Source organism: Pterocles gutturalis, unplaced genomic scaffold (genome assembly GCF_000699245.1).
Source record: "Pterocles gutturalis isolate BGI_N339 unplaced genomic scaffold, ASM69924v1 scaffold6306, whole genome shotgun sequence".
Lineage (NCBI taxonomy): Eukaryota > Metazoa > Chordata > Aves > Pterocliformes > Pteroclidae > Pterocles > Pterocles gutturalis.
Window position 1 is genome coordinate 10,467 of NW_010100197.1, and position 22,103 is coordinate 32,569.

Sequence of the window (22,103 nt, forward strand, 5' to 3'; positions counted from 1 at the left end):
AGGGTTTCTCTGTCCCTGCTTTTCATCTTCCTAATGTAAGTAAAGGATGCTGATCAGGTACTTTAAGGTCTGTCTGTTCTAACTGCTGCTCAGAATGGGTTGGAGTTTAAACTGTTTTAAGTCTCAGGAACTGAACTCGAAATTTCACTCTGGCAAAGGGGAAGACTGGAAGTATCCTGTTGTGCCAACCAACCTGGGACAAAGCAGTCACAATTTAATTGCTTGCCAGCCTTGGGCCTGTGAGCTGCAACCAAGTGCAGCTTCTCCCTGGCAGTTCTTCTAAACTAATTTTTTTTTTTCAGCTGAAACAAAGATCTGCTTCAAATACTACCATGGCGTGAGTGGGGCACTACGAGCCACAACTCCAAGTGTCACAGTGAAAAACAATGCAGCTCCCGTAAGTGATGCTGGCCTTTTATTTTTACTTGTTTGTTCTTTGCTGTCACTGTGCGATGCCTTGCCTTCCCTGCTGGCTTTATATACTTTTGTATGAAAACTGAACATAATATTTGCTCTTCAGTGCACTGTGGGACAGAAAATGCATAGTGTTTCAGTTAAGATGTGCGTTTGTGGCAGTGTAGATTCAGCTTTCAATCTGTCACAAATAACTTATCTGATCTGAGACAAGTCCCATGTCCAAGCTGTATCCCATTCTGTGAAGTTATCTTCTCTCTGCTGAGTGTTGCAAGACTTGGAATTCTTTGGCTGTGAATACAATAAATGTCCAGAAGAGGAATAAGATTTTCCTGTTTTAAGGTGCTTTTTTTTAAAATGAAGGCATGAGCATTTTCACGGCAGTGTCTCTGAGCTCCAGGAACAGCTACGCTGTGACAAGCTCCCATCTGTGGTAAGAAGTGGGCATTCAGGTCCTGATCTGTCAAAGTACTGAGGGTCCTCTTTGACAAATTGAGGCTTCATTGACAGCAATTTTGATTTGTTAGAGCTTAGCAAGCTCTGTGTCTCAAATGACTCTAAAAACCCTATAGATCTTGCATGGTTTTGGAAAATTTGGTCAACCCAAGAGTGAAATATTTTTTAAAAGCCTACAGGGAGACTTGCTGACCTCCAGAGTTTGTCTGGCCTTACTGATAGAGTCTTATTGCCTGCCAGGCACATCTTGGCAGAGATCTGCATGAGCTGAGGAGTTTTAGTCCAACCAGCATTAGAAAAAGACTAGCTCAGATGTTTAAACTGGAAGATGGGTTCGGGAATGGTCTGTCTTACCTGTGGGTGGATGTAGGTTTCAGTGGTCATCACTGAAGCTTAAATTTTTAAAATTCAGTAGTTTTGGTGGTTTTGTTTGTAGATTTTTTGTTTTACATTCCCAAGTTGATACTTCTACAAACACTGAAAAGTCTCACATGCTGTCTGTTGATGGTGTCTGGTTGTACCAGGGCCAGGACAGATTGGTTTTTTTCACCCTTAATGCGCATAGAGACGTTTGGTCATCTTCCTTTGCCTTGTTTTGATGCACACAATAACTGCAAACTGGATGCTGTGTAGGGGCTGATGATGTGTTTTTTAGGAATAACAGGGATTCATGTCTCGGTAGGCCTTTCTCACGTACTCAGGGTGAAGTCATTCACCAGTTTGGAAGCCTGAAGAGTTTCCTTCAGCTCTCTTCAAAGGAACATTATGATGTGGCCTTGGCTATCTTCCTTTTGTGGGGTGCTGAAAAGTTCTTTTAAGCCTGTAGTGAGCAGTGTCTTTTTGACTCAGGACTTGCTGTTCATTTCCTGGTTATCATCAATTTGGAGGGACAGTCTATGTCCCAGTCTTCTCTGAAAGATAAGCCAGCCAACCAAGGCAATAAATACCAGTAGGCTGAGAAATTAATTTATTTTTTTTTTTCCTGGATTCACATTCGTTTCTTAGTCCTGAGTTTGAAGCAATTAAGCAGTTGGTTTCAGGTTTAACCCTCTGGAAGGGTTAGTCTATCTTGAATTGCTCTAAGTTAATAGAAGAATGGAGGAGGACCTGTGCCTTTGTAATATGCAGATAGGTAATCTCTCCAAGTTCTTCAGTTGAGGCCTTTGTATATATATCTATATATATATGGGGAAATGAAGTGCCTTAAGCAGTCATTCACTTTCAGCTGAGCAGGACTCATGTTTAAAAGAAAGTCCTCTTCGTGCAGGACTCATGGTCTTCATAGAAATTGGATGAGAAAAAGAAACACCTATTATGACCTTCAGCTAAGTATACTGTACATGGCTGAAAAATAAAATATGGTAACAAGTGGTATCAGATAACAGTTTTCAGTTTGAGGGCCAAATCAGTGTCCTTGGAAATATCATTCTCTGCACATCATCTATTTTTTCCTGCTTTTCTGGGTTACAGAATAGACTGTGTGGTTTTGACAGTTTCTTTTGCAGACTAGAGAGGCCGGCAGTGTTGTACGTGCAGCACTGGTTTCTCTGTTGTCGTCTCTTCATTGTTTGCTGGATGACATAAAGATTGGGTGCATTGTAAGGCAAATACTAAGCAGCAGAGACAGCAAAAGCAAAGGAATAGCAACAGAAGTTATGCAGTATGAACCTGGATGAACCCCCCTGTATGTGTGCAAGAAATAAAAAAATGGTAACTATTTGAAAATTCCTTTAGACTTTAGAGAAAAATCATGGGCTGGTTTTTGCCTATGTGAAGGCTTTCAGCTAAGTATGATCCTCCAAACTCCAGTCCCAGCTGAAACCATCAAATGGCTTTCTCATCTGCCTCTGCAGTACATATCCAACCTTTATTACTAAAGTTGTTGAATGTTTCACAGCATCCTGTGCCATTGGAAAGTGGTGTTACCCTCACTGCACAGATGAGGAAGGGGATGATGAGGGATTTTCCCAGCCCTAGCCTTTTCCTGGGTTCTTGTGTGCCATTGTGCTGGCTGCTGCTGGGGCATGGGTAGCGCCATGCAAAATGCAGGCATTATCCTTAGAACTACAAACACACATAGGCACTCATCTTTTGACTATAATTTCACTAATGGTGAATTCCAATCTTGTTCTGGAGTTTGTGGTTTGTTTGGTTTTCGTTTTGGTTTTGTTTTTTTTTTCCAGTGGAGGGAGAGAAGGAGAAAGTATTATAGATATCCCAAAATAAACAGCTATATCTATTTTTAAAATACATTTTTTCTAAATAATGGCTTGGAAAAATGATCAGAAAATTCTTGTCTAAAAGAAGTAGCAGCTGTTCTGGTTCATACTTTGCTATGCTCGTCCATAGTAAATGCATGGCTCTCCTTGTCCGTGTCGCTGGGTCCCTCCCCATCCTTCGCAGCGGCTCCACAGTGAAGTGTACTGGGTGGGCAGCCCCGTCTCTTTTTCCTGTCTTGAATCATAATCTCAGCATGGCTGATCAGGGAAGCGATAGATTGTTTTATTTTCCACTGTTCCTCTGGGTGATCAGTTAAGGGCCGTGACAGTCTGGCTCCATGCCTATAGCTCATCTGAGGTCCCTGGGACTTCTTATCCTAGTGAGACTTGACACACAGGACCCTTCATGATCCAATTGGATGCATCAACTGCCTCAGTTGTTTTCATCGCTCCAGTGATTCTGAGCACTGCCCCAGGGTCCCAGGCATGCCATTTCTCACAGTACCAGTGAAAGCCATGGTCCTCCAACCAGTGTGGCCTGGGTACAGAGAGGGGCTCTGCTCGGAAGGAACCTTCTTTAGATCCTGGAGCAGGTTCTTGCATATCCTTTCTGCTAGAAGAGGGAATCCTGTGGTCTGTGCTTGGAAATTTCCCCCCTTTTGCAGTCAGTAGGAGTTTTAGCAGTGGCTGTGTGACCTTAGTGTGTTAGAAATAATACATTTGCAGGGAGAAAATCTCAAAAGAGATCCTGCCGTGGGTATAGAGGTTATAGTTTTTTTGAAAAGCTGGTTGCCTTGAACCAAAGGGAGTTTTGCTGTTGTAGTGATGGTGTCACAAATTCACCCTGAAGCTTGAGCTGTCAGTAGGGGGACAGAGGGAACAAGGCTTTGTGTACTTGACACAAGCAAACCTTTTCATTTGGCACAGCTTAGGAAAAAGATCAGGAGCAGGTGTCCTTTGGGAAGAAGCATTTGGGGACAGGTGACCTTCTGGGGACAGTTTTTTCACTGCTAGCACAGGCTCCTCTGCAGCTGATGCCAGAGCCACCCAAGCAGATTCTGTCCGAGCCGCCGGCTGTGTGGCACCTCCTGCGGCAGGGGCAGCAGCTGGCATATTGGCTGCTCGGTGCATGTCCTGTCTGTCAACGACACCTGCAAACACCGATACCCAGTAGTATTCTAACACCACAATTTAAAAAAAAACAACAAAAAACCCCTTGCAGTCTGTCTCACTGCGGTTCACTGCAATTGAAAAGGGAAAAGAGACTGGAAGTAGTCATGCTGGGGGCTGTAAGCGGTTGCCATTCATTCTTGTGCTGCTGAGACTGTCTTAAACTATCAGTTAAAAGGAATCCCGCTTCCAAAGGGGAAAAAAAAGTTGCTGTGTTAGTTGGGTGTCTTTGTATAGCACCAGTGGTGCTTTAGGCTGAGTAGCATCTCACGTCTCTTGTATTATGAATGTCCTGCTCCATTTGAGTTTATCTCCTTATGCTGTAACCCAGTTATTAGAGCTGCCTCGGCTGCTGATGAGGATGCCCTGCAGTTCATTTGTCGGTAAAAGTCCTGTCACATTTTATCGCCTATGAATCGTCAAGCTTTAATATCTGGGAACAAAGGCTGTGCACTTTGGCCAGTTCCTACATGGCAGGAGCGTAAATGTGATTTGGGGCAGTGAATAGGCCTGGGGGCGATGGCAGTAAAACAGAGCACCTGCAATTCTGGAGAAGAGGAACATTCTGGCTGGTTTCTTTTTTTCTGCACTAGTGGCATCCTGAAAGCAGTGTTGCTTATGCACAGTACTTTATACATACAAGGTATGGATGAGCAAACAGTTTTCTCAGTAGAAAATAACATTTTTACATCTGGAACATTCCTGTATTTGTTACTCTTCATTTATTCAAAATGTTGTCACCGCTAATTCATCTTTACATCAGACATTGTTGTAGAAAAGCAATACAAGTTACAGTAATTAATTTGAGCAGTAGGAAAGTGGTATGTTGCTAGTGTAAAAATGACTTAACCTGAACATGGCTCTTTTGCAGTAAAATAAAGCAGATGTGAGAACGGCATACAGAGTGAAAAAGAAAAACCTTTTCCCCTAAGATTTTATAGCCTAAAAAGATAAATTGGATACATCACAAAAGACAGTAAGTGGAGAATCAACATTTTAGCCTCAGGAAAAATGTCTTCACTAAATTGGGAGCATTCACTCGCTGTGTATGAGGTGCAAAGAAGCACAGCTGATCAAACCTCTGGAGCTTTCGTGCCACAGTTCCTGTTTCCTAGATCATGATGGCACTCGTCAAATACACTTAGCATCGTGAGGAAAGCTATGTAAATTGGAGCTAATTATTGAAAGAGACCTCTGTGTTGTGTTTGTGTGAAAGCACTGCCTCAGATGGGTTTCCCACAGCAGGATAAGCTGCTGCCATTTGGTGGTGCCTGATCATTCCTGAGGACTTCCTGCTATAAATATTTGCATTACGCGCTGTCACGTCAGAGCGTGGGCTGCTGAGGAGAGTTTGATAATGAAACATTCTGCCTCATTTCCATGTATGTTGCTGCAAGCTGGGGCTTTATGAGAGTGTGCGTGTACAAGCAGCTGTATCTCTCATTCTTTCCAAAGGCTGGATTTAAAAATCTCAACTTTGTGTGTTCTTTTTTACTTCATGTCTTGTTCTGTGATAGGTGAGGTTTCAAGCTGTCTGTGTTTCTGGGGCATTGCTCTCTAATCAATCTTAACAGTCTGATTTTGAGAGTGTAAGAATAATTATGCTTCAAGAAACTGAGGATAATGAGGGAGCAGAAACTTCTGGTGGCTTCTGCACTGTTCAGCAATTGAGATTAAAAAAAAAGGTTTATGGAAAACACAACATCAGGCTGCTGCAATTAATCATGGCAAAGAATGCAAGCCAGGTACATCTTTAACAGGTGTAAGTGGTGTACCTTCAAAGGCTCGGCATTTCTGGGGGGGGAAGCAGCACATCTCTGGAAGTTACGGGTGTGCTTAGGTAACTGAGTATTTGTCAGGACTGAGCAAGAGAACCACCTTTCATTATCCTGAGATGTGAAGTAGCCAGAGCTCCCCCAACTTGCAGCTACTTTTGAATGCAAGGTAAGAAGCAGCATCATAGTACTGCCTGAATTCAACCCATCTCCGTCTCCGTCTCCTCCTATTTGGTTACCTGCAAAGGAGATGGAGTCATTCAGGAATGAAGAAGTTGAGGCAAAATGAGCAGGGGAAATGAGTGGAAATACTCACTCAGCTGGAAGGAAGTGTAGACTCCGGCAGTCAAATACAAAGTGCTTTCTGCCAGGGTATAGTGATTTTCCAATGTAAACCAGCATCTAACAGGAAATATATATGCTAAGAAACAATTGCTGAAAGAGAGTGGATTCTACTGATTAACCATTCAAGGTGAATAATTCTGAAAAAAGTAGCTGATCCCTAAACTGTGGGAGGAAGGTGATCTGTTTAGGCTTCTGATCTGTCAGAAATATCTGCCCCTTTTTTTGTTTTCTCCTGATATTCTTTCACAATAGCAGCAATGCTGTCCAAAATCCTGCCTGCCCTGTGTGCTCATATGTCGCCACCGCTGTAGGCTAACATCCAAAGAACATATGTCTTTGAATTTAAAGAAACTATTGCATTGACTGGGGAGTTGCTTCAGCATTTTTAACAGAAAGTTCTGTATCTCATTGCTTTTCTGTAAGCATGCAAGGAGCAGTTTGGTCACTTGTGTACAAAAGAACATCACGGTCTCTGGAGTTAAGAAGGTGTAATGGCTCACAGTAAGCTCATCAGAGGTAGAACAAAGTGTAGGAGTACCTGTTACCAGGGAATTGGCAAAGATTTTACTGTGTGCATAGGAAACATTTGGACTTCCATGTTATGAAGCCCTGTGCGCACTCATTGTACGCTTGGTTTGAAATGTTCTAGAGAGGTGTAGCTAAAAAAGAGACCAAGGAAAGGATTAGGAGTAATACAGAAAAGTTTTCATTAATACTCTATTGTTTTAGACACTTTATATTGTAGTATTATGTAAAGCCTTGATCTAAGATTGGTCTTCAGGGCAGTGTGTGGTGGATACAGTAGCTACAGCTAACATGCCTGCAGAGAGAAGGGTTACCTGGCAGAATTTGACCCCCATAGCTACAAAATACAAGGGAATTATTTTTAATGTTAGAACAACCCTCAGCACATTTGCTACAGCTGAAAAATGTCATTAATTTCTTTTTTTTTCACCTTCTTTTTGCTTCATTATGAAACCATGGAAGTGTTTTACAGCCTGATTCGGGGATACTCAGTTACGTTCAAGCATACTTACTCACATGAGCAACCTCCTAATAGTTGCACAGTTGAGCCCTGGAGTTCAGTGAAATTACATTTTTGGTTATGATTTTCTATATCCTAATTAGCACTGATTCAAAGAATTGGAAGGTTAATTACATGTTCAAAGTATTTCTTATTGCCACCTCAGTAACGCGGGTGCTTTATCAGTATCCAGACACATAAAGACTATTGTATTTACACTGAGATTACCCTGTCATGTAGCAAGCACTCCATTTATATGAATTAGTGGAGTTGGAAAGCGTAACCAGGGTGTAATTGGTCTCTGAATGCAGCATAACTATAGTCACTGTGTCATAAATAATCAGCTTTTCCTTCCTTTTATTTCCTCTACTCACATTTTAAATTGGGATGGTTAGGAAGAGATTTTCTTTAAATATTGAGAAAACTTACTTCCAGTGAAGAGCTCTTTTGGGTGCACTTCAATAATACTGTCTTTTACAGCCCTGATTCAGTAAAGGTGCAGAGTGCTGAAACCCCACTGCCTTTACTGGAAACGTAAACTGGAATCTTTCAAAATGGTAAAGTCACTTCAAGCAGCATTTTCATTATGACAGATTTCAGATAGGTCAAAAGCTGAAGTGGTAAATGATCTGCTTCTGTTCCCTATCTTGATATTGACTTCTTCAGCTCAATGTGGTTCAAACTTCTATCACCACCCATTTATAGATTTACACCACTTATCGAGAGGTAAGTGCTCAGAATTTATTATCTACCAAGAACAAATTGAGCAGGGGAGGTACAAACAATTTTCTTTGGGAACATCAGCATTGATTTCCTGAGCAGCAGCTCGTAACTCTCAACACACAGGTATGTTCTTTTTCCATAGAACACATTCTCTCAACACATAGGTATGTTCCAAGCCAGGAGGAATGTCTCTGCTTTCCGGCACACAGCTGTTTGCATATTTAAATGTTACTTAATTTTGCAGTCTTCATCATTTCCTGATCCGTCTGTATGAAAGACAGGGGTGTAGTGTATTTGATCAGCATAATGAAAGTTTAAATACAAGCACCTAAGATTAAGCTTGGTGCCACAAATCAGAAAAGATTGGAAAAGGCTTTTAATGCAAGTAATGGTCCCAAAATACTCTTCAGTGCTTTTTCTGCACTAAATAACCTGTATGTTTCATGTGCATCTTCAAGGACTGCACATCTAGGAGAGAAGGGAAAAGAGCCACCCATGTGGTACGAATGGATGCAGGGCAGCGGGTGAGCACAGCTCAGCACAGCACTCCTCTTGAATGCAGTACTTGTCACCAAGGAGGATGTCCAGCACGCTGGCCATGTCTCTTTGAAACAATTGATGCAGAGCCCTGTGACAAGCAGCAGCTCTGCACATATTGCTGATGCACTGAAAGCCAATGCCCTGTGCGTCCTGTGGTGAATCCAGGTAATATACTAGAGCGTGAAAGAACTAGTCCTATATATCAAATGTCTCCCTGTCAGAGTACCAGGCACTTGAAGGAGAGAAGGGCTGTGTGCCAGCTGGGGTGGCTGGGGTGCGTGTCCTGTTCGGTGCACTGGGGAGTGGAACGTGAGTGATCTGAAGTGGAAGTTGCAGAGTTCCTGACGTTGTCGTCTATAGCCCTCTTCTACCAGTGCGGGCATGCGTAGGTGCCTGGTTGCTTCACACATAATGCACTGCTGTAAGCATAGCCGCAATGGATTTAAACAGGGAGAAGATGACATAAGAAAAAGCTGGCAATTGCTATATTATTAACCAAAGTAATTCTTTAAGTGTTCATCCATCAGTCTTTTTCCTACTGTGCTAGCCTAAATATGCAGTTCTGCAGTCAGAAAAGCGGAGTAGGGACAGAACAAAAAGCAGGGTTAAGGCCACCATTTGCACATGTCCTATTAAAATGGTGTAAACATCTTGCCCTCTCATGGACTCTAATTAAGCAGTGCTAATTGTGGAGCTGCTGAGCTCTATCCCTAGGTATCACAGGCCACAGCCTCCTCTTTGCTTTGCAGATCAGTTGCACCAATTTTGGGCTTCTCCTTGATGCCCTAGTTTCTGTGCACACGTGTTTTCAAAGAAAACACTTGAATCAAATTTAACCTTACTGGACATCTGATCCTGTATGAACTTCTAAATGTAGATTTTGAGGGGTTTAATTAGCAGAGTTGCAGTGCAGCACAGAGTTGAAGGGAAGAAATAAAAAGCATGACAGATGAGAACTGGAATGATTTTATTTCGGGAACAGCAAGAAGATCATTACACAAGCCATTTATTTGTTAATGGTTTCAATATGTGTCTGGTATTTCCCAGCCACTTGCTTTCTGAATGTCCCTTGTTATGTTCACGTAATAGCCATACTAATAGTCTGCACATCATATTCCTCCCTTCTGTAGTTTAGTAAATTATGGAGAGATGAGTGACTGTTGAGCACACTGCACTAGTATAATGGTCTATGGTTTGGCCTTTTACATTCTTACATACTCCCTTCTGCGGCTGGTCAGATCCATGGGAAACTGTGCAGTTCCTCAAATTATGTGGTGGGACTGAGGGCAGATATTTCAAGTTTTGTTGGAGGAAGGATGGAAGGACCAGTGGAGTGAGCTGCAGAGGTGAAGGTGATAGGCTTCTGAATGAAGCACCTCCTGCTTCCTTCCTTCTAGGAGTTACCTGCTGCGATAGGGCATGAATCCAATTGTGGGTGAACACCAGCTAATTTACTAGAGGTAGTTCAGGCTACAATGACACACCTTTGCAGTACGTATCAATTCAGAAGTTGCAAAAAGATTTGCTTTGATGTTGCTTTACAAAATAGATTATTTCTGCCCTTTCCCCCTGCATTTATCAGTCAGTTTGATTTGTTATTGACAATTTTGTATGCAAGGACCCAAAGTCTCACTGGATGCTCTGGAGGCCTGCCATAATGGATTAAAAACCCAGCACATTGTGTTCTGGCCATTTTTTGTGTGTATTTGACTATCACTTAGTGAGACCACCACTTATACTTGGCATAATCTTGATTTTAAAAATACAGTTTTCAACTGGGGGGAAAAAAGGAACAGGAATGCTGCCAGGCTGAATCCTTTCCAGTATCCAACTAGTCCAACACTCAGGACCATGGAAGCTACAAGAATCCTGCAGTGCATGGGCATGAAATCCTGTAGGTCAAATTGGGGATGTCTGCAATACTTCCTGATGAGGCATAAAGGGAATGGACCAGAGTTTGCTTTTCTGTGCTCCGTTATGTTTCCAGGACTGCTTGTCCATGTTGTGACTTTACTGGGCATGACGTTTTCCCCAGTTGCCCTTTCTCAGGTACACTGGATAGGTGTAGGGAGCTAGCCGTTGGAAAAACTTGTGTCCATGTTGCTACTGGGGTGCTTGATAACTGGAAGTAATTGCAGCAGGGAAGTGATTTTGGATGCATCAGTTGTACACTTGGATGTATACCACAAGCCACCACATAAAGTTGCAAGTCAAATCTGCACCAAAAAATAAATCCTGTGCAATAAATCAGTAAGGTCGGCACACCTAGGAAGCAGTTGCTTAGATCATGGATTGACATCCTATTTGATTTTTTTTGTTGCTGTATGTTATAGAAATTCCAGATAGTCCTGATCGCATCTATCACCTTTTTTTAGTCTTGTTAAATTCTTGGCATTTCTCTGTCCTTGCAGTAACAAATTTTGCCTTGCAAGAAAAAAATCCTTGCTTTCCTCAATTTGAGATTTACTATTGTTCAATTTAATTGTCTTCTCTCATGTTCCAGGATTAATGAAGATAGGGATTAGAAGCTCTTGACAGCCAGGTCCACTGAAGTAATAGCGATCTTCCTGCGTATTTAGTGGGTCTTTCTCTCAAAGCCTAGGTGAATTATTGCACAAATACGGGCTAGATACAATTTGCTTGTCTTTTCCGTTGAGTTTCTTTGCCTGGACATTTTAAATTGCTTATTTTGCTATAACGCATGATGCTTTGCATAGCTGCTTTGGAGTATAATGCAAATAACTTATAAGAGTTGAGTAAAATCAGAGTAAAATCAGAGTTTGTGTTTTGGGTTTTGTTTTTTTTTTTTCGGAAAAGAGCATGGAGACTTTTCTGGGGTCACTGTCTGGGGACTCTTAATGCACTGGCCAAACCACCCGGTGTTCTGTGTTGCAGTCAGAGCTGTAGCCTGCAGGTTCACAGATATGAGGGAAAAGTTTAGGACACACAGATGAGAAATGAACTGAATATGTCAGTGGTGAATTTGCTGTGCAAGAGCAGAGTATGGTTGTACAAAGCTTTGATGCACAGTTGAGAACACTGATGAATTCTTGGGTAGATGTACAGATTATAAAGTCTTTGAACCACCCACAAATGAAACACAAGTTTTCTTGGAATCACATATTCCTAAACTAAAGTACGCTGTATTCCCTGTGGTCAGCTGGAAAGCTGACATAGTGGGAAGAAAGCAGGGAAATAGGTACAGCTCCCCTTCTTACATCTGCACATCCATATCCCTTGTATCTGAATAGAAGCCCAGGTATGAACTTCAGCTGAGGTGGACAATTGCATGTCCAGTCTCTCACTTGACATCTTTCAGCAAATTTCAACAACTAGCATTCCCTAACCTGGCTGTTTCAAGCACTGTGAGGATTTCTTTACCTCAGAGCAGCAGCCAGACAAACAGCAACACGCGCGGAGAAAGAAAAGGAAAGAGGTTGTAAAACTTGCCAAAGCCAGACCTGAAGCCTGCACTGAACCACTCTGTGCACCATCCTACAATGAAGGTTCATCTCTGCTGGAGATGATAGATGCTATTGACTTCAGTAATGATTGGATTTTCAGTAACCCAGGATTTTCCTGCAGGCAGTATAAAGGAGAAGAAGACCTTACCTTTCTTGAAATGTCATCCTTTTTTTACCTTGTCTGCTCACCTTAGTCCTGGGAAGAAGGGGGGGGTGGTTGGAAGATGTAGGGAGAGAAGAACGTTATTGTAATTTCACAATGCATGATCCACTACTGTCCTGAAATAACCCTTTCCCTCGGATAACCTATATAAAATCAGCAGACATGACTGCAGAGGTGACTCCGAGGTGAACTTGCACACATTTATAACTTGTGGATTTGTAGGTCATTTCGAATGTTTGTGGCATAACTCAGGATGTTTCAGTGAAAATACCCGAAGTAGGTGTAAGAGAGAAGAGCAGTTGGTGACTGAAAGCTAGAAGGTTTTTGCATATATTTTTGATTTGCTAGTGGAGAAGTTGGTCACACTAATGTTTTTTCAGGCCTTGAACTTTGAAGAGGTCCATTTTCTTACAGTTGCTTTTACAGGAACAAATAAAAAGATCAGGAAAACCCCCCATCAGCCCACAGTAGCTGTATATTAGCACCCAGTGCATTACATTAACTTTCTGGGCTGTTTCACCAGTTGAGCAGTGTTTTTCAATGTTTAGTTAAGTGGGAGTCAGAAGAATCTTGGTCTTTTTTTTTTTTTTTTCCCTAACAGTTCAGGATTTAGTACAGTCTAGAAATTATATCATCCTTCCATAGTTGGACATGAAGTAAAAGCCTGCGCATCTGTGTGAGCATGACCACACTGGAACTTAGAGCCCTCTACTGGGTGATGCTAGTCCATGGAGGGGAGATCCTCCATTATTTCAGGTCCATAAGAATCCAGTTTACTTTCAACACGTTTTAGAAAAACAATTAAGAAACACTTATCATTTCTGCGTTTTTCCTCAAAGTATCCAGTAGGGCAAGAGCACAGGGAATTTGGTTAATTCCTAAACTGGTGGAATCCCAATCTGTGTTCACACTTACTAGTGAAGGGGGTCAGATGCTTGGAGGTGCAGAAATTACCCTTGGAAGAATCTCTGAGAAATATTTGCTTGTTTTGATAATCTTTGGACAGGCCTATATATATTCCTTGTAGAAAAATTCTGTAGCTATCCCCATCCCTTTACAACATCCATTTGGTAGTATTTGCTTTGAAAGGTACAATCTGGCCTTGCCTTGTTTGCATATGCACATTATTTCTAGTTTAAAAGGTGTGCTGTGATTAAAAGCAGTCACAGGGTAGCAATCACTTGTCACAATAAGGAAACCTGTGGAACAAGCCCCAAAAGGAGCTGGCCTAAAACTTCTCCGATGTTCCCGTATGTGCCAGAGAGAGAAATCAAGAGATGCTCAAAGAGAAAAAAGAAAGGGAAAGGAGAAAAAAGAGAGAGAAGTTTTCAGAGAGTCAGAAAGGTTTTTTTCACCACCCTTTGGATCCTGGGATGAGTCTGTCGGCCTCTCGGGAGTCCTCAGGTGGTGGGCACAAGCCCGCCTTCTCTTTGTTTATTCACCTTTCATAGATAAAAGTTCTCAGGTCTCTGCCTGACTTTCTCCAATGAGCCTGGAAAGCAATTGGCCTTAATGAGCCTAGGAGAGGGATGTCTCCTTAACAAGAGAGGGAAGGGTAATGTTAACCCTTTCAACCAGTTAGGTCGGTGATGTTGCAGACCCTGTATTGGATTAACTTTGGCTGAACTTTTTTGTTGACGCCTTGGAGCTGCGGGGGTGACCTTGTTAAGCAAAAGTTTGTCCTTCATTAGTGAGGGGAGTAAAGCCTTTGGTGTGTTCGAGCTCACTTCTTATCAGCAAGGAAGAGGATTATCACATTGCCTTTGTACAGCCAAGATTTTCGAGACAGCCCAAGGCCTTCCCTTCTCAGGGCCTTTGACAGGCAGCGAGTCCTTTGCAGTCAGTGCAGTTGGTGTAAGTATGAATTCTGGAGTTGGGTTTTTGGCAGGGAGGTGGTTCTAGACCATGCTTTAGATAACTTTATGGTTCTAGACTATGATCTAGATAACTTCATGGTTCTAGATCAGGTTCTAGACTTGTGTTCTATCTCGCTTTAGGGTTCTAGACTACGTTCCAGCTCACTTTAGGGGTCTAGATCACTTTACTGTACTAGACTACATTCTAGCTTGCTTTTTGGTTCTAGATCACTTCTTGTCAGAGCTTGTAAGTTCTGATTCAAGTTTCAGGTATGTTGGAGTGGGATACGGAACCGGAGTAATGACACAATCTCAATGTGAGTATGATCGTTCTCCTTTAATATGTGTTTATCTTGTCATTATATAGAAAGCAGAACCGAGCATGCACAAGCAACAGGTATGTGATTGGTTACAAGCAGTTGTCCACGTGTCTACAATTTATTTCTGATTGGGGCAAGGGTGCTGGGCACGCGTAGCAGGGCGTAACTAACAGCTGGACCCTGTTCCGTTACCTTTGTTTATGCTATCACTGCATTCCTCTTTAGTTACTGTTCAAGGACAGCTCACGATGGCTCTGAGGCTTTCACCAGCCTCAGAGCCTGCCTCATAGCCTGGATTGCTCACAACAATCAGATCATGTCCCCTTTCTTGTAGCCATCCTTCTACACAGGTACCTTGCTGGTTCCAGAGAGGAGTAATGGTTTAGCTCATATCAACAAGTTTCAGGACCACTTCTTGGTTCCAGGGCAGCTCCTACCCAAAGTGATGGTTCTAGGCAGCTTTATGATTCTATATAGTTTGTTGGTTCTAGATCAATTCTTTGATCTAGATCGGGTTCTAGATCCCTTTAGGGCTCTAGATAATGTTCTAGCTCGCTTTAGGGTTCTAGATCACTTCTTGTCACAGCTTGTCAGTTCTGATTCAGGTCACTTGCTGGTTTTAGCTCACATCAACAAGTTCAGGACTGCTTCTTGGTTCCAGGGCAGGTCCTAGCCCAAAGTGATGGTTCTAGACTACTTTCTAGCCAACCTCATGAAGTTCAACAAAGCCAAATGCAAGATCCTGCACATAGGTTGGGACAATCCCAAGGACAAATAGAGGCTGGGTGGAGAATGCCTTGAGAGCAGCCCTGAGGAGAAAGACTTGGGGGTGTTGGTCAATGAAAAGCTGAACATGACCCAGCAACATGCACTCGCAGCCCAGAAAGTCAACTGTATCCTGGGCTGCATCAAAAGAAGCGTGACCAGCAGGTCGAGGGAAGTGATCCTCCCCCTCTGCTCTGCTCTCGTGAGACCCCACCTGTACTACTGCGTCCAGCTCTGGAGTCCTCAGCACAGAAAGGACATGGACCTGTTGGAGTGAGTTCAGAGGAAGGCCATGAAGATGGTCAGAGGGCTGGAGCACCTCCCCTATGAGGACAGGATGAGAGAGTTGGGGTTGTTCAGCCTGGAGAAGAGAAGGCTCCAGAGAGACCTTATAGTGGCCTTCCGGTACTTAAAGGGGGCTACAGGAGAGATGGGGAGGCACTCTTTATCAGGGAGTGTAGTGACAGGACGCGTGGTAATGGCTTTAAGCTGAAAGAGGGTAGATTTAGGTCGGATATTAGGAAGAAATTTTTTCCTGTGAGGATGGTGAGGCAGTGGCCCAGGTTAGCTGTGGATGTCCCATCCCTGGAGGGGTTTAAGGCCAGGCTGGATGAGGCTTTGAGCAACCTGGGCTAGTGGGAGGTGTCCCTGCCCATGGCAGGGGGTTTGGAACTTGAGGATTTTTAAGGTCCCTTCCAACCCAAACCATTCTGTGATTCTATAAGGCTTCTCAACAACCCAGCACATCAGTGTCTGCAGATATCTGCCCTTCAAGTGTAGTCTGCACGAATGTTGCTGTCTGTGTTCGTCCATTTGCACATGCATGCGAGCCTTACCATGATCATGTCATCCTTTCCACCTAGCTGCTTTTTTTTTTTTTGCTTGTCATATTTTCTACTCTTATTTTTCAGTTGTTTATTTCCCACTTTTTCTGCTGATGATCCAGCTTTTTAAGTTTAGGCTTTATCTGAATCTTGAGTATATCTTGGATTGCTTGTACTTCTCACAAAACCTAAATGATCCAAAAATGTATCTATAATGCTATATTGGGAAAAGGTTATGATCAGAGGCAGCTAAAAAAAGAAAGAAGCATTACAATTTATATTCATCAAGAGTCAGACTTAATGGTTCACAGTTATCTTTTAGGTTTACATTTCCTGGTTTCTAAGAACTCGACAGAATAATCATGTTCCCTTGACGTAGTTTTGCTGATTGAATACAGTTATATAACATTGCATACTTTTCTAAATCATTTTTGCTATAATTACTACTTCTGTGAAAGAGAAAGAATAAAAGAGGTTCAAGTGGGGAAATCGATGTAGGTCAGTGTGTTATATATTAGCAGATGTGCATAATAATATCTTTTTAAATATAATTTTGAACCCTTTGTTCGTTTTTCATCTTTAACTCTCTTGAGAAATGTTTTCTACTTCCATCAAATATCTGCTTTTTTTCCCAGCTAGCCGAAGTTTTCAGATAGGCACGTTTCTATCCATACTGAAAGCATGCAGCCCCTTCCCACTTAATATCTCCAGTTTAAAAGCAGGCTTAAATTCTTACATCTGGAAAGTCTGATTGAAGGCAACGAAATTGTTCCTACACAGCTCTCTGTAACTCAACGGGTCTGATTTTTATTTATGCTGAGGCTCTTGTTGTCTGTACTATGACTGTGGTTCCAGAGGTGAAGGATAGGAAGGCAACAATATCTGTTACCATAGAGCTGATTTAGCTATATCGGAATAGTTAAGCCTAATATTGGAAAAGTCTGGAGGTGCCACTAGTTGTCAGAAGACCCTGGTTTCAATAGCAGCCTGTTTATTTCTCACATTTTTCCTGAAAGGATCTAACTTAGCTTTGCCAGCAGGCACGTTTGAAAGCTGCTGCCATTGGTTTTGAGTTCTAACAAGGTTGTACCGGTCATTTTAAGGGTTTTTTTTTTTTCTGGTATTTGGTTTGGGTTTTTTGAGATCTGTCTGAAAGGGACGAAAGGAATTTTTTTGGATGTGGAAGATCTGGAAACTTTAGAAATTATCTACTTACTTTCCTTATAGCATTCTCCACTACTCTTTTCCTTGTTTTCCATTCTTCTTCTGTAGAGTCTTGCCTTTTCGCTTTTCCCCTTTTCTTTGTTCACTTTTTTATTTCCTTTTCTAGTTCATTTCTTTCACATTTTTATGGGCTGCTTTCTTTCACAGTTTTGAAGACCTTCTGGATGAGGAGGTCCAGGCTGCCTGGAAAGCATGCAGGGGCTCTGGCCCCGGCCAACCTTTAGGACCACTTGACTGCCTCTCGCACAGCTGGCCCACAGCGGTCACCGTGTGAGCCTCAAAGTGGGGTGATCAAAGCTGCCAGGTGTGCCCGGGCATGTGAGATCTCCTGCTTTGCTGCAAGGGTGAGCTATGGCTATCATCGCAGGCTCAGATTGCAGGTTTGCTGGTTCTGCAGCTGCCTCCCTACACAGCAGCACCCTGGGAGTCTTCATGCTTGTTGGAGCTGCTACCACTGAGAGGGTGCTCAGGGTTTGCACATTTATTTTTCAAGTGGGCATTTGAGGGTGAGGAACGGAGAGGGAAACTACCAAGTGTGTCTCATGATGTCCTCGCTTTCTACTGCAAGTGATGCATCTTTGACAAGGGGTGTCAGCACAGGCTGCTTCAGTGTCCTGCAGTTCACGGATATATAATGCTGCTGCAGCAAATAAAGGATAAAATATTAACAGCATGAAGTCAGTGGCCAAACTCTTACCACTTTCAGAGGGATCAAAATTGACTTCCATATTCAGCAGTCATCCACTGTAGACTGGAAGCACAGCCTGACCCAATATGTGAGGGCAAAAATAGTGTCTCTTGTTCTTCTCTTTCCAACTGGTTAAGGGGGTCATCGTCCAAGGAGGTGGCTTGGATCAAACCTGCTTCCATGTAGCCTGAAGTTTGGGATGCTAACCAAGAAAGTTATGTTCGTGCTACTGCAGGAGAGAGAAGAGCAGAGTGAGAGTTGCTGCTGGAAGGGCAGCCTCATGGCAGACCACCAGCCTCTGCTCACCACGGCTTCCCGTTCTGCTTTCCTCTCCTTGCCTATCACCACTCATCCAGCTGCAGACAAGTGAGCATGGGGGCTGCCTGTGCAGGGGAGGAAGGGAACCTCTGCTTTGCCTTGCTGTGTTCCACAGAAGGGTTTCCCAGGGTTGACTGAAGTGTTTGAGATGAATTCTGCACTGATTTCAATCAAAACTGACACATGCAACAGAAAATACCTCTGTTGCTGATAAGATGTGATTTATTTGTTAAGATCTACAAGAATTATATCATTATACACACTGTAGCTAATGATTCCTCTGCAGTGACAGCACTTCTGCATTTAGTTGACATCCGTTTCCCCTCCTGCCGTATTTAATGACTTTATGTTCAGAAGTCTCTTGCATCCAATATGCAACAGGCCAAATCCTTCACAAGGCTTTCTGTGACGATGAAATTATAGAATCACAGAATGGTTTGGGTTGGAAGGGATCTTAGAGATCATCCAGTTCCACCCCCCTGCCATGGGCAGAGACACCTCCCACTAGCCCAGGTTGCTCAAAGCCTCATCCAGCCTGGCCTTGAACACCTCCAGGGATGGGGCATCCACAGCTTCCCTGGGCAACATGTTCCACTGGGTCACCACCCTCACTGTAAAAAATGTCTTCATAATATCTGACCTAAATCTACCCTCTTTCAGCTTAAAACCATTACCACTAGTCCTATCCCTGCACTCCCTGATAAAGAGTGTTTCCCCGTCTCTCCTGTAGCCCCCTTCAGGTACTGGAAGGCAGCTCTAAGGTCTCTCTGGAGCCTTCTCTTCTCCAGGCTGAACAACCCCAACTCTCTCAGCCTGTCCTCATACGGGAGGTGCTCCAGCCCTCTGAGCATCTTCGTGGCTCTCCTCTGGACTCGCTCCAACAGGTCCATGTCTTACCTGTCCTGAGGACTCCAGAGCTGGACGCAGTAGTGCAGGTGGGGTCTCACAAGAGTAGAGGGGGAGGATCACTTCCCTCGACCTGCTGGTCACACTTCTTTTGAGTAGAAGCAAAAATTGCTGTAGTGATTTCAGCTGTTACTGTAAATCAGATTTGGTAAATGCTGCTTCCCCCCAGGGGGCTTTGCCATACCTCAGGTTTTCTGTAACACCCCACCACAGTAATTTTCAGGATGAGTCTGGCCCCTGTTTTCTTCATCTTTCAGATTGGTCATTGATGTTACATATGAGGAGTATCAGAGATAGAGCTGGATTTGTTCAGTCTTCAGAGAAGTCTTAGGTGGGATGTTACTGATGCCTTTCCCTAATGGGAGGTTGTAGGGAAGAAGGAGGCAGACTATTGTTGCAGTGCATGGTGACGTGACATCAGGCCACAGACACAAGTTGCAACCAGGGACATTCTGATTACACCTCAGGAATATTTTTTTCTCAAGACAGTAGTCACACATTAAAACAGGTTGCCCTGAGAGCCTGCAGGATCTCCATGCCTGGATATACGCAAAGCTTAACTGGAAGGGGCCCTGAGCAGCCTGCTCTGTGTTGGTCATGCCTTGACTGAAGGGTCACATAACTTTAGATCTCTTTCAACATTGGTTATTCTATGGCAGTTTGAATACAACCAGTATTCCCACAAGCCCACTTCACTGGAGAAGGCTGTTGACCTTTTAGAGCCAGCTGCTCTAGAAAGTGGAAAGCTAAGAAAAACAAAACTGTGAATGCTGTAGCCATCAGTAGCCAAAGACAAAGGCAAGTCTAAAAAAGAAAAATAAAAAAACCCAACCACACAAACAAGGAAAAATCCCCATGGGTTCACTGAGATAGGATAAGCAGTTTCTGCTCGGTCTGGTGGATCTCCCGAAAGATACAGAAGAAAAACTGAGTATGAATGAGGCTGCATTAACCAAGTGACTGTAGAGAAGGTTTTGGGGATTTTTTCTCAGCTTGATACTTTCTGTGCCATCGTAACTAGAAAAATGCTCTGTGGAATGCAAATGTTTTATTAGTAATTCATCAAGATTGAGGAACATTGGAAGTAGCAGAGATTTTTCTCTATTTTTTTAAATCAAACTGAATCTCTGCAGTTGCCTCATTTCTGCCTAAAATAGGATCTAAGGTTGAAAGCAAGGGGTCTGTAACTCACTTCTGGAAATAATGGTATTCATACTGAATTGATGTGTGGGGCATTCATTTAGAAGAATGGGCATTGTTCACTGCCTTGCTGCTTCTTGTATGGCGTAAAGGGTCAGTGACTCAATTCCCTTGTCCAGACTCCTTGACAGCAAGACTAATGCATTGAGCATTCTTCAAACACAGCTTAGCTGAACGATATGGTTGTCTCTCGGACGTGTGAGCATTACTCAGCTATGGGCTTGTCCCAACCAAACTGCATTAGAAGAGTGAGGTGTTTCTGAAGCTCTAATGAAGGCTGCCTGTAAGCACAAACTGCTGCCTAACGCAGTTTCCTGCCTTCCAAAGACGTTGTGGATGTGTCAGTGCTTCCACTATATATGCCCCGTGTTTTGATCACTTTCGTCATTTCATAGTGCAGAGAGAAAAGGTGTTAGTGGCAATTTTTTAGCTCTCCATACAAACAAAACATTTTCTTGAAAAGTTTGCATTTGCAGTCTACAGGGGCAAATTTTATGCTGAATTATATGGGATCCAAAGAGTGCCCAATGGGCCTATGTCACCTGTCAATGGTGAACCTCCCAGTTATTTCAGTGGGTTGCAGGGTCTTGTTTAGCTGTTCCTGAGAGGATAATATTTACAAACAATTCTTGCTCTCAGAATGCTTAAGCACATTAATTAATACTCTGTGTACGGACTTGTCAGGTTTACGGGGCTGATCCTGTCATGCATTAGGCAGTTGCCTGATGTAAATCTGATCATAAACCCAGATTTTCTTCAAAGCTTTTTTCTGGATGATGATAGCTCTGGGAAGCACAAAGCTGTTTAGCAACTGCAAGGAGCCTTCTTCCCTGCTAACTCCACCAGAGTTTGTTTTGCACATTGGGGCTGTAAACTACTGTCATCCCTTGGACCACTTTAAATTTGCTGAGAGATGTGTTAGCGCTCAAAGGCTCACTGCTATCAAGGAGCATGCAGTGTTAGAGCCAACGTGTGAGCACTTGGTGAGAGACGCTGCAGAAAGCAGTCCTCCCAGAAGTTTGCTACATATAAAGAAAAAATAGCTGCTGCTTAGATGTAGTCCAGCCATTGACCCAGAAAGCACAACCCAAAGCCTATCCAGATTCATGTATGATTAAGTATCTGAAAATCTAAGAGTTTATTTAAATGACGTTTTAAAGAGTGAAGGAAGATCGGAATAAGCAAAGCTTTTCCACTGCTGCCAAAGGATAGCTGAAGTTTATTAGGCAGAACTCTTGGAACAAAATCTGAATCTAATAAAATTTTGGAAGAAAAAAATACCAGACTCTGTGGGAGATAGGGATTTGTTGCCTCAGTCCTTGGTTTTGTTTTAATTGAAAGTGGTTGCTTGTAACATCTCTATTCCAGCTGCTGGTGATGCTGAAACCATGTTCTGCACACATAGTGTAGATTGGGGAATATGAAATATCTTCACGTCAGTGTGGAGACTTCGTACACTTGGTACATGCTGTTATTGACTGTCCTCTTGTCATAAACCTGTTGAGGACTTTACTGCCTTCTAGAGGACTTTACTGATGATAATAACCAGCATTTTTTATGGTAATTTAGTTTGGCTTCCAGGGTTCATTATCTAGATCTGGTGAAAGAATTGGTAACATTTTCAATGGGAAAAAAAATGTTTATTCACTTCCTTGCTCCCTTTTTAAGGGTTTCTAGGAGGTAAATTTTTGGAATGAAAAACTTCTGTC

At 42.8% G+C, this 22,103-nt stretch overlaps 1 protein-coding gene across 1 annotated transcript in view; it reads left to right on the top strand.

The window, feature by feature from the left end:
• Window positions 1-289: 289 nt before the first annotated feature.
• The window catches only part of HECW1 (HECT, C2 and WW domain containing E3 ubiquitin protein ligase 1), a gene marked incomplete at its 5' end in the record, with an annotated part of 125,589 nt that continues 103,775 nt past the window's right edge, over window positions 290-22,103 (top strand). Inside the window, one exon of the mRNA XM_010078769.1 lies at window positions 290-397. Coding sequence (XP_010077071.1) covers window positions 290-397 — 108 coding nt within the window. The remainder of the gene's footprint in view (window positions 398-22,103) is intronic.